Below are 13,214 nucleotides of genomic sequence, written 5' to 3'. Positions count from 1 at the left end.
TGAAGCAGCACCCCTCAACTTCACAGGTCCAGGCGTCCATCAGCCAAGTTCCCGGGCTGCAGGTGCTCTGCATGTCGCTGCTCTGCTCTTCGCACCCTCCCTCGGCTTTACACGCACGGAGGGGGACTGGCAGAACTCCCACTACTGATAGTTTCTCTTCTGTGCTACCTACAAATATTAATAAACTTTCCTATGGTCTTCGGATCCAGGCACGCTCATTCATGCCATCTTGGTGACACTTGATTTTACATTGACCTTGGAAGAAGGGTCTGGCCAGGAGCAACCTTGGGACTCTGCAGTACAGGAAAAGAGTAACTGCCTGATGGGTCTGACACATTTAAAGTTGCATTCTGTCCTGCTCCACCTCTAAACATTTCTTTAAAAACAATCAAGTCAAACAATCTAATGATTTAAATTATGCAGACTGTAGATTAGTAAAGCGTTTCATCTGAGCTAGAGCACACATCGCACTCTACAGAAGGGTGAGCAGAAACAGCTGAAGGTTCTGTGAATGATGTAGGTGGCTCCAAGCTGTGGTATGTGCTCATGCTCTTCAGTTTCTCTCTCCCCAGGTATTTTTTAAATTAAGTCTCTGGAGACTCTTCTAGATACAAACAACTTGTTTTAAACCTCATCTGCGTGCAGACCTCACAAGAGGCAGGGCTGCATGTTTGGTTAGTATTCATTTCTACCAATGACAAAAAAGGACGGTGACAGAATAAAACAATGCAAAGTAATTTCTTATTTTTTTTTTTTTTTGTATTGCCAACATGAATAAGACTGTCTAGGCTATTTGATTATTAGAAAGCAGTTAACTGTCAAACCTTGATGTAGGTTTCATTTGGTTGAGTTTTGGGTGAAGGCTCAAATCCTTAGAGTTATGGGAAAATGCCATGTTTCTGCTCAAAAGTCCTTCCTGGCTAACAGCACTGTGAGAAATGCCTGAATCTAACTGAAGATCATCCAACGGAGCTGGCGCTGAGGTGGTGCCTGCCCAGCCTTGCCCTTCCGAGCACGTTCACTCCTGCAGTTCCAAAGGAGTTGTGCTGACGTGAAAGTTGAGACTCAAGCCTCGTGCACTGAATAGATTTGATGGGTAAAACACTAGATAACCTCAAACGTGCTGATTCCCACAGATACTCCGCTGTCTGAAGCAGATGTTTCTTTATATTTTATACATTAATGGAATGCAGTATGTATAATGTAGCACGTAGACTTGGGAATACCCGGTATGCAAAGAACTCTGGTGGGAGAAGTTAATTAAGTATTGTTGCTACTAGGATACCAAACTGTGCTCCAACAGCTTGTATTCGTACCGTTATGCTTGCCTGCTTGAGCAAACAGATGCATTGCTTTAATTTATTATTATGATTAGTAATCTTGGCCTACCTCAGAACTTCGCCTGGTTGGGCTTTCAGCCAAGGTGCCTCCACGCAGCCGTAGTTCGTATACGGACGGACCACGGAGCCGCTTACACACTCACCCTGCACCAGGTGAAGATGGGCAGATTTAAAGCGTTTATGTCCAGGAGGCACTGCAAAGCAAAAAAGGGTGAATCCTCACAACATTTCTGTGAGGAAGGCGGACGCATAGAACACTTACTCATTACATATGTGGAAATAGAAGCCCATTTTCTCATTGCAGGGAAGGAACAGGGGTTGGAGCCAGCAGCCTGTGCTGGGCCTGGTGCGTACCTGGGTAACGAGAGCGGTGGGAATGCTCCATGGCATCTATAAAGCATTTACAGTACGGGCACAGCCATACTTTGCTCATGCAAACCGCTCCAGTGAGATTGTCTGCGGAAATAAAATTTACTTCAGAGTAAGTTTGTGGTTGCAGAAGGAAGCCCTCTGCACTTTGTGCTTTCAGAGTGGGCTACAAGCGGTAAAAATTAAGAGTGTAGCAGTTCTTTTCATTTCCTTTTTCCCCTTTTGAGGCAAGTATTTGGTCTTTTAATCTCGCAGGTAGTAGAGAACACAGCAAGGTGCAGTGGGAACTGGCATACATACAGACAGAGCAATTGGGGCTGAAGTCTGATTTTTATCGTGCAGCACACAGCCTCGCTGTCTGCAGCAGCCAAGGCTCCGGGGCCTGCAGGCGAGCATCCCGTCTCCCTCCCTGCTAAACTCCCTCTCCCTGCTCACCCAGGGGCTGGCCTGGCACAGCAGCTCAGGTACTCACCCAGAGCCAGGAGCTAGACAGCACTCTGTGATCCCCCAGGTTACGGGTAAGAATAGCAACCTGCACACCTACTGTGGGATTGAGATTTTGCAGAACCAGAACCAGTTTAATATAAACAGGGAGAAACAAGGTTAGCCCCCCACTCTGACTGTACAGAGAAAAAGAGAAGGAAGATGCAACCATCCGTATCACACGAGCTTACACTGGGCCAAATAGAGCTAATGAGGGAAGGTAGAGGCCTCCTAACACCTTTCTTTCTCACCTTTTCCTTCCTCTTTCTTGCCTCCCCAAATTAAATCCACAACTGAGAAAACTACGGGTTTTTCTTTACAGAAAATACTTCCATGCTGTGTGCTCATGAAACATTAAGAGAACATTTGTGGTTTATGTCTTCCAGAAAATTATATTGATGTGCCTCAAGATGGGAGAGGTAAGATCAGACTTCAAGGAGCAGCTTTCAAGAAAATCAACTGAATGACAAGAGTTGAAAAAAAAAAGATGGTTAAGCAGGAGAGAGAAGGACTAAAAGAGGGAGATTGAGCAAGTCACCTGAAGAGAAACACCGCTCAGACAACTTCTACAGGCAGATGATACGGAAGAAGTCTCCAGAAGAAAGTAGTCTGTAAGCAATATTCTAATTCTAGGCAGACACTATTATCTCTGAAAGGAAGCATCGTATTTGAGGAAATGCTCAATAGGAAGAAAATTAAGTTGCTCCGGCAAAACCACACAAAGGTGGAAAAAGATCACAACACAAACCTTTGGTAGATAACATTTCTTTGCCTCCCCATCTGTCTATTGCCATTTGAGCCTAATCTAAGTGTCAGAATACTGAATGTGAGTTTTTCCAAAGTTCTCTGGTGAATATTTTGTCACAATAGGGTAGGTGCTGGCAAACTCCATCACTCTTAACCATTATTGTCACATGCATCACAAGGTAAGTGAAAGCCTCTCACTGAGTCACACTGCAGGGTAGCAACTGTTTCAACCTTAATACAGATGTTAAGGTCATTGGCAATGATTCTGCTAAGACATCAGAGCTCTGAACACGTCTTGGCTCCAGCTTCACGCCCCCTCCCCAAGAGGGGTGCTTATTAAGAAGCAACACAGACACCCCATTCCACCCTCATCCTCCTTGAAGCTGAAAGAGAAACAGAAGAAAATCAACAAACTATATATTTTAAAAGCAATAATACCATTGTCCCTCTGCTTTACAAGGCAATAATCCAATTCCTTCAGCCACCAACTGGCTTTGGAGTTTACCCCTCACAAATCTAAGAATTCATTTGTAAGCCAGAAGGGCAGCGATGCTACCACAGGAGTATGTGGAGTGCTTGGTCTCTAGGATGCAATAGCTTGACTTGACTTTCCATAGGACAGGTTTATTTTGAAATCATATACTGTCAATTACATGAGCAAATCATGTGAAATTCAGTTATTTAAGATATATACATGGAGAGCCTGGCAAGGGCAACCCAACAGAGGAGTTCACCTAGAAATTGTAACACAAAGCCATGATAATGCCAATGGATCCTTCCTTAATTTGTCCTGCAGATCTGAATATCTTTAAAATAACCATATATTTTACTGCATAGCCAACAGGAGGAACGCTTTGTCAATGAACAGTCAAGTTTCCCTTTTGTACCTCTTTGATTTAAGGGAATTTTAGTCTTCTGTTGAACTCCCAGGGGACAGACTACTGAGTGATTGGAGCTAATTCACAGCTACCAGAGGGCACAATGGTAGTGACTAAAGCCACGCAGGGACAAATAGTGCTGGGGACACAGCAAGGCTGGACACCACGGGTGTGCCCAGTCTTCAGGGAAGGCCCAGTGTGTGTAGGATACCAGTATGCACCTGTGTCGTGGTTTAAGCCCAGAGGGCAACTGAGCACCACACAGCTGCTCGCTCACTCCTCCCCCTGTGGGATGGGCAAAATATAACAAAAGGTTCGAGGATCGAAACAAGGACAGGGAGGGGTGATCCGGCCATTGTGGTCATGGGCAAAAGACAGACTCCACTGGGGAAGAAAAAGAACATTGGTTTAATTTGAGCACTACCACCATGGAATTTCCCAGTCAGAGTAGGACAGTGGGAAACACAAGCACATCTTTAAAGAAAAACCTTCCCCCCACCCCTCCCTTCTTCCCGGGCTCAGCTTTGCTCCCCACTTCTCTCCCTCCTTCCCCCACAGCGTGGGGCCCTCCCCGGCTGCAGGTCGGTATCTGCCCCCCGGTGCCCTCCCCGGGCGCAGGGCACAGCTGCCCTCTCCCCACGGGCTGAGGGGGGTCTCTGCCCCCCCACATCTCCCCCATTCCTCCTCCTTTCTTCCACTGGCCTCGGTGTTTGCAGAGGTGTCTCCCTCACAGCTCCTCCTCCCGCGTTCCCCTTCTGAAACGTGTTCCCACAGAGGCACGACCACCATCACCGACTGCTCAGCCTCGGCCAGAGCTGGGGCTCACTTGGAGCCGGGGAGCTCCGAGAAGCTTCTCACAGGAGCCCCGCTGCAGCCCCTCCACCACTACCACCCCCCACACACACACACACATGCCCCTTTTCTTTGCAAACCAACTGGTAAAAAATGCTGAGTATCACTGAGTGAGGCAACAGCTCATAGAGAACTCAAACGCCAGAGGTGCGAGTGCCACCCTGCAGGCGTTAAGCCTCCATCCTGTCCTAGGTGAGCTTAAGGCCCGGCCCATTCTGGCTCCACAGAAGCTCCTGGGTCCCCGTCTCTGCACAGCTCAGCCTGCGGAGCCCTGAGGGGGCAGCCGGGGTGTTTCACGGCGTGAGGGATGCAGCGCTCCAAATAAAACAGAGGCAGTATTTCTTAAACCTGGATTCACACGAAACCTAAGAGATTCTAGTTTTCTTAAAAGAATAATCGGTGTATTGCAGAACCGTTCAAAGCACTTCAGCTGGGAACAGAAAGGACGTCCAGCAGGGACAGGCTGGAAGTAGTTCAGTGGCAGAGCCCCAGCTGCTCCCCTTGATGACGGGAGCTCGGGCAGGGGAGGGCGAGCCCCTGAGGTGTAAGGCAGTGCTGTTAGTGCCCAGCGCAGGAAGGGCAGAGGCAGCCAGGTACCTGGAGGCGACACCACCCACACCTCTGCCAACACCACATTTTCTCCACGCTCCCACTCTGGCTCCGAGTTCCATAACCCCTGCAGCCCCCCAGCGACCGCGGCCCGACAGTACTCGCTCTGCAGTAGCTGCTCCTTTTACCTTCTCCCAGCACCTATTCCCTTTGTGAGGTGGTGACCGCCACAGAGAGCTTTGTAAAAAAGCTTATGTTCATGAAGGAATTTGTATTAGATACTGGTTTGTGTGACTTACTGTATTTTGTAAGGGTTTTTTTCCCTTTGGGAATTGTGCGTTATTAATGAGCAGTTTTATGCTTTACTCCTAGTACATGTATACCTTGTAATTGATGTGCTCTTTGTTTGTTTGTTTTCTTTTATCCTCTATACAGAGCCAGTTAATATAAGGTAGATACTCTCTGGCTGAAATTCTGATTTTTGCCTACCAATTAATTTATGGATCGATCCATGTCGTAGCTGATGAACGGTCGTTTGTCAGTTGTGTTATAATCATCTGATAGCCTCTCTAGTTTAGCAGAACAGAAGAGCCTGAATAAGACTAATGCTTGTTGGGCCTTAAACTGAAGGGAGCTAGTGCACCACACGTGTTTCCCTACCGCCACCACCATCGGCCCTTCTCCCTTAGCGTGGGGGATAGCGTAGAAGAGCACTGGCTAGACGAGCAGTCACCTCAACATCTCAACCGGCTCTGTACCTGTGCTCTGATCCCCCTCTGCATTCATCCGATTGAAATTCCAGTGAGCCAGATAAACTGCAGTTAATTCTTCAGAATTTCTGCAGAAAGAGACTGGTTCAAACACAATCTTTCTCTAAAAGAAAAGACTTGGACTAAAATCGGTATGTTTTCCTCTATGTCCATCCTGATATGGTTGGAAAAACAAAGGATCTAAAATTAATATTTACAGAAGTGTGTAATTCCACTGTACACCCTGTTTAACAATGGCAGCTGTCTGTCCCAGTGGCTATTAATGACCTTCGTGCTCCAGAAGCCTCCTTCCTTGTCCAACTCATTTTCTCTCTTCAGTTTTACCGAGAACTGAGTGTCCAACTTCTTAATAATTGCTGTGTATAACATAGGACATAAAAAGATAAGTTATAAAGCTTGTGCAGGACTTGGTGTTGTAATTAACCATCTTTCGTGCCTGGTTATCGATCTGAGAGTGAAAACAATCCGGCCTCTTAATGTCTACTGCAGCATATTGTAGCAGCTATTTTAGATAACTGTTTTTAATAGTTTTATTATGGCTGTAATTTCTGTATGAGGACTGTCCACTTGAAGAAGCGATGAAATAATGTGTCAAAAGTAATTTTTTTTTTTTTTTAAAGTCAGTTCTGTTTCGCCACCAGCGATGGTGAATGAAATGTAAAGCGACAAAAACAAAACCTCACCCACTCACCAGGAAGAAATATCTTTTCTCAGCCTCGAGAATTTTCTTGCATAAGACAGGCATTTCCTCTAGTCCGCCTTTCACATAAATAGTAAATCACTAAGAAGATAATATATACAGTACAATAGTCTATTTTAATAGTCAGCAGTCAGACTTTAGGCTAATTAAGCTAACTAGAAATTCTAGGGTTGCAGTGATTTCTCACTCTTTATTAATACGTTGACAATAATACTGTTTACATAACACTCGATGTTTAAATCAATACGTGCCAGTGTTCAGTGATTCGCTAATCTAGTTTTTGATCTAATCCTGTCCTATTTTTTGCAGCATTCTCTAACTTCATATTATGAATCATGTTGTCTTTCTAAAGTGATTGCCAAGTAAACCAAAAAACGTGTTTTACACTGCTATTGCACTGCTCTTGTCTTTATATACGGTAGTTTTTATAAAGATGTCCTTAGGTTTTAATAAATGAGTGTAACGTAAACTAATCCCTGTAATAAAACTTGCTTTAGTGTTTCAAAGGCTGTCTGGAATAGCTGCAGAGATTTGAGTTTCCACTTTTTTCAGTAGCTTCAAACTTCGTGGCTTCTTTTCCATGTGCAGAGAAATCCCCAGATACCAACACTCTGTGGCTTATACAAGTGGTTCGTAGAAGGAGAAATGAAAAGTGTATTTACTGCAAAGAATGATGCTTGGATTTGGAGGGGGGAAAAAAGGCCCCCAAAAACCCAAACCACACCCCAGAAAAAAAAAAAGCTAAGGCCATTGCATAAATAAATATACCGCCCATTTAGTCTGCATCCCATTTCCAGCAATTGCTAATACCAGATACTTGTGAGGAAAGCCAGGCCGAAGGATTTGGGCAGTTTTTCCAGAAAGGTTTTGACTTTCTGAACAGAGTGTGCTCTCTCAGGTCCCTTTGTCACCCAGCGTTTAGGAGGGATCATTGCCAGTGTTCCAAGAATACTAAGCATGCTGAGCTGAGATTTCAGCTTTCAGACTAGTAAAAGGGAACATTTTTGACAACTGGATTAAACAAGCACACACACCAAAAACAAAACAAAACAAAACAAAAAAAAAAACCAACAAAAAACCCACAACAAAAAAACGACCAGAAAGCAAGTGCAGTTTTCTGTTGGTAGCTTTGCTCATACACTTCTCCTCCACCACCCACTCCTCAGGAAAATGTCAGTAATACCCACGGGGAGTCTCCATCCTGAGACAGCGCACGGCCGGGAGGGAGAGTCCGGGGGGGCTTCTTGCCACTCGGTCCCGGTTGCTGCCCTAGACAGAAGCAGTTCTTGCTCTTCTCTGTCCCGTGGCTCCCAAACATAAATTTTCCTCAGCTGTTGGCTCGTCCTCCTTAGGTCGTGCTGAACCGTTGATGTCCAAGTGAAACTCGGGCATTTCCAAACACAGGATGAACCTTTTCACACCAGAAATTACACTTTCGGTATGGGAACACTAACCCCAGGCTAGAGACCGTGCTGCAGGAACACACCTAAACAGCTAAAAATACAGGAATTTTAAAGCCAGATTAAAAAAAAAAATAAAAAAATCCATAAATCCTTTTTAATGTCTGTTATTTCATGTAACATAGTTCATTCCTGCAGCTTCTGTAACTGTGCACATCAGCGCAAAAATGAAAAAGGATTCTTTTCATTACAGCAACACTTGGATAATTCTTAGAGGTTTTGCAGCTGTAAGAGACTACAATGACATCCCACTGTGCTAAGACTGACGGAGACGTATTGCAGAAAGAGAGGACAAAAGACAGTATTAAAACCACATCAGTATGTAAAAATACAAATAACCACCACCCACTCCCCTTCTCACACTGCACTTGCAATCACGAAAGCAGCTAAATTTACAAGACAAATGCTAAAAGAAACGGTAAATTGATGTATTGGGTGTGTTACAGCTCCCTTACCAAGTTTCAACAATTTTTACTGCCGGCTTATAGTAATTGAGTAAGAATTATATTCAACATACTAAGCAGAAGCATCTTTTATATACCAAGTGAGCAAATTAAATATCTCTGGAACTTCCACAGAAGATGTTAAAATGCTGATAATGACTTACAGGCTGCCGTTACGGAGCCATTATCACCAAACCATAAACAAACAGGAGCATCACAGCCAGTTCCATTGAATTGTTTGTCCTTACTGGAAAGCAGAGAGGGTGCTGCTCTGCTTGTTCACACCTACGGAAGGACAAGGAGAGAAAAGGTATCTCGGTTTTGATATTTCCTTCCAAAAACAAGACCCTGTCCCTCTCGCACAAGTTATTCTCAAAAGTTAATTTGAGCAGAAAATGGAAACTGGGACACCCACACCCCCCCATACTGATGTATTGGGGGTGTGTGGGCACTCGTGTCTGAGCGTGTCATGGCGTGAGTTTCCCAATCAGGATTTTAACTCTTCTTCAAACAGCTGGACTGTACAGAGCCTCGTATCTTCTCAAATTTTAGTTCATCATTTCGTCGAGCTCAATTCCACCGCCGGTGTTTATTTGTAAGGACTTGGTAAAGAACTGAAGAGTCATCTAGAGAGAGGGAAACTCCTCTGCCTCTCTTCACTAGACTTTCATCAGCTAGCCTTTGCACCTTCCTTTTTTTATACTTTTCCAGCAAAATACGAAGTGGAAACAAAGCATCCTGCCCGTGTTTCCCTGCTGCAGTCCCCAGCAAACCCTCCCTGGAGCACCGGCTCTCGCAGCGTCGCTCCGGGAGCACCGGCCGCGCTTCCCCAGCGCCTTGTGCTCGTCAGGAGAGCTCTGATGGAGCTGCCTGCCTCCACACTTACCTCTGCTAGCGTGCAAGCCTGATTTATTTTCTTTCTTTTTTAAATTTCTTTTTTTTGAAGCTAAGGAATATTAACGCAGCATTTCTCAAGCATCTCTCAGCCTCCTTCTCCCCTGCAGCGCTGTCCCACTGGAACCAGCTCCTCTCTCACTGCTGAGCCTCTCACAGACCAAACCACCCGGGCGTAAGGCAGGGCAGACTTAAAACCAAGAGGCTGCCTGCGTTAGGGAAGTTTTTGAGGGGAGGTGCTGGGAGTCTCAGGCCACGTTCCGGCCCACAAAGAGTCACAGCGCTTGAACATGAAGAGCAGCTTTGTCCTGTGGCAGCTGGTCTTAAACCCTTGGCTTTGACAAGAAAGAAAAAAGCATGATCTAGGTAATATTCAAGAATACTCTCCTACTGGCCAGCTAAGCTCCAGTTTTAATTTAAGGCGTTCTCCCAGATCCCTTTTTTTTAAAATTAATATTGGGCATTCTCCCAAATCACTTTGTTTTAAATTAATTTTGGTTTTAACAGCCTTATAGTTACTCCTGCAGGACCGACTGAAAACAATTCCAATTTTAGAAGCATCTAAAAAGCTTTGTTTCATTTGGCCTCGAATTTTTTGCCCCTCGCCAGCATAGTATCTACCAGCTCCTTTCTCCAGAATTTGCTGTCCAGGGATTCAAGTGTATTAGATCACTGATAACTAGTATTATGCAGTATCAGACTTCACTGCAGAGCCGCCTTTGTCTCGCATGCCTGGATTTTGTTAGAAGATTTTACACTGAAGAATGCTGCTGGGGTAGGTGGTGGCCTAGGTGGAATTACCACCTTCGGTGAGTAAGTGATAGCTGGGATTTGCTGTATAAACTCCACTATCATTTTAAGCACACAGCACTCTTCTCTTCCCTGGAATGAACACGTTCTAAGCAGCCACCAGAAAAAATCAACTGGGAATTTATCTAGCAAGCAGAGGCAGCATCCCTGTGCTATACCTGCTATTATTAAGCAGACAGAGGAGCTCTAAGACATTTCACAACCTTTCCCTTTTCTCTTTGCCACATGGATGTTTGTTAAAGCAACTTATCTCTAGCTAATAAAAAAAAAAAATTAAATTAAAAGCCCCAAACCCTAGGAAAAGAAATCATGGAATACCGTGAGTCTCACAGCTTCTACGTTTTGTTAGACTACCCATACAAATGGCACGTGAATAAAAAGCACCACTTAAGCCCACGGTTAAATTTTGATGGAGGTCCTGGGCTGCGGGCGAGTGGCACAGGCGATGCCTCTGTCGCTGGTGCCGGGCAGTCGGCACTCCTCCGTTCCACAGCCTCCTCCCCACTGTCCCCACAGAAGGCACCACCCCGGCCACAGCAGGCAGCTGGCTGTCACACACCCTCAGGGGCTCCCACGCTCCCCAGAGCCGGCCGTGCCCCCTGGCACTCAGCAGGAAAAGGCCCAGCTGCAAGGACCGACCTGCTTCGCCTTCTAAACCATGGTGTGTGTGTCCCCTGCACACAACTGCTGCTCTCTTCAGCCCAGGCATCCTCAGCTGATGCCGTCGGCTGGGGGCCGGATCCTTTTCCCCAGGTACTTCAGCCCCACAGCAACACAAGGGCTACCACAGACCTTCAGAAGTGCCCCAAACTGGAACTGATTCAGGACTGAAATAAAATAGGAATCTTCGGACTACTTGAACTTTTAACTCCTTCTCCCATTTCCCAATGCTCAGACAACAGGAAATCAGGCCACGCTATTATAGGAGAGAATCACCAATATTAAGAAATCTCCTCACTTACCGCTCCTCTACACCAAAGCTTCAAGCATCCTTTTTCAGAGATACACATTCCTTTTTGGCAGGAATGGGCAAATTGGGCAAATTCAGTTTTCCATTTCCCTTCTCCTCCCTGACAGTTAAATAAAGGATATTCTGGCAGAACCATGGTCTTTCCTCACCGTGCCCCTTCTCCCCTGAAACCCTGGCAGCCCCACATTTGTAGCCACGAGAGGTTCAGCCCTCCAAGACGAGATCCCAGAGCAGGGCCCAGCGTGCTCAGGACCAAGCCTTGTTCCCGAAAGAGGCTCTGTCAGTGCTGTGATGGACTCCTGCAGCCTGCTGCGAGGGGCACGTTCCTTGTGGCCACTTCCTGAGGTTTGATCCAGGGTCCCTTGTGCCGCCCTTCCCCTCCAGGGCCCCTCCTGAGACACTGCTGCTGCCTTTGCCAGGTCTCCTCTTGTCACAGGTGTCGTTTTCCAGCCCCACTACAGAATCCCAGAATCACCTGGGCTGGAAAAGCCCCTGCAGCTCCTCCAGCCCAACCATGACCCTCCCCCTGACCGTTCCCAACTGCCCCAGATCCCTCAGCGCTGGCTCAGCCCGACTCTTCAACCCCTCCAGGGATCCCGGGGACTCCCCCCTGCCCTGGGCAGCCCATTCCAACGCCCAACAGCCCCTTCTGCACAGAAATCCTTCCTCAGAGCCAGCCTGACCCTGCCCTGGGCAGCTTGAGGCCATTCCCTCGGGGCCTGGCGCTGGGGCCTTGGCTCCAGAGACTCATCCCCCCTCTCTGCCCCCTCCTGGCAGGGAGTTGCAGAGGGCCAGGAGGTCTCCCCTCAGCCTCCTCTTCTCCAGACTGAACCCCCCCAGTTCCCCCAGCCGCTCCCCAGCAGACCTGTGCTCCAGACCCTGCCCCAGCTCCGTTGTCCTTCTCCGGCCACTCTTGAGTCATTACACGGCTCCTGTTCCTCTCTCCATCACCAGGCAGCCACAAGGTGTTTCCCTCCTTTATCCCATGAGCCAGAAACATCTGCATGCACTGAGGGAAGGAAGAGGTTGTTAAAACTCAAAACACTTTTAGGTGTGTGCTTTGAATTTGCAGTTTAAAACCACCCTGTGCTGTCCCGCTGCTACCCAGCTCAGGGTCGGGCTTTGGCTGTTCTGCTGCCCAGGCTCTGCTGAGATGGATTGAGCAGACAAACCTCGGCGAGCTGACAACTGGCAAATAAACTTTGGAGCAGAGCAGGGCAAAAATAGCAGAGTCTGAAGGAAAGCCAAGTGCGTGCCTGCTAACTGCGAGGCGAGACCCCTCTCAGCCAGAGGGAACCCGAGCTCCTCGGCAGCACGGCTCTGCACGGCTCCAAGTGGCAGCTGCATCCCTCAGGCAGGCTCCCGTCCCACCGCCAAGTCAAACGTCCAGAGGCTGCCTCAGATCCAAAGAAGGAGCCGCTCGCCCCGTGCGTGCGAGCACATACCAAGGGTGTGGCTGGAAGCACGAGGAGCCACCTGGCCCAAACCCCGAGAGTTTCCCCTGCTCGGCTGCGGTCTGCCGGGCCCTGCCTCTCCTCCACGGTGCCATCGCCCAGCTCAGGCCGACAGCTCCGCTGCCCTGCTCAAGCCTGTGTGAGTTATATCACAGATTCCTCCAGAATTACAATGAGAAAATGAGCCTTACTAACAGCTACTCACTGAAATACACATAGAAAATATTAGAGCTCATGGCAAAATACAAACATGGACGGTACGGGTGGGACTTCCGCAAAAACACAAAGTTTTTCCCAAAGCAACTGCGGGATTTGCCATTCCAGGCAAGCAGACAGGTTTCTCTGCCTGGCACGCCCAAAGCAGAACGACCCGTGGGCTTCCACGTGCTGGCTCCAAGGCGTGAGAGCGGGGCACGACAACAGGCACGGAGCTCGGGGGACTACCTTTGTGGCAACCAGATCGTAACAGGTCAGCGAGGGCCCTGGAGTTTATGG

The 13,214-nt window shown here is 47.4% G+C and overlaps 1 protein-coding gene across 8 annotated transcripts in view; it reads left to right on the top strand.

Annotated features, from left to right (window-relative positions):
• Positions 1-7,174, top strand: part of SHISAL1 (shisa like 1) — a 127,800-nt gene extending 120,626 nt beyond the window's left edge. For 7 of the 8 annotated variants that reach the window (XM_074901745.1, XM_074901744.1, XM_074901739.1 and 4 more), the window contains one exon: positions 2,579-7,174. In XM_074901745.1, the coding sequence (XP_074757846.1) occupies position 2,579 (1 nt within the window). In that variant the 3' untranslated portion in view covers positions 2,580-7,174. The remainder of the gene's footprint in view (positions 1-2,578) is intronic. The other variant, XM_074901743.1, reaches the window with a different exon arrangement.
• The last annotated feature ends 6,040 nt before the right edge of the window (positions 7,175-13,214 follow it).

The sequence above is a fragment of the Athene noctua genome, chromosome 3 (assembly GCF_965140245.1).
Source record: "Athene noctua chromosome 3, bAthNoc1.hap1.1, whole genome shotgun sequence".
NCBI lineage: Eukaryota > Metazoa > Chordata > Aves > Strigiformes > Strigidae > Athene > Athene noctua.
The sequence above is the reverse complement of the archived record's forward strand: the minus strand, read 5'-3'. Positions and strand labels throughout refer to the sequence as shown.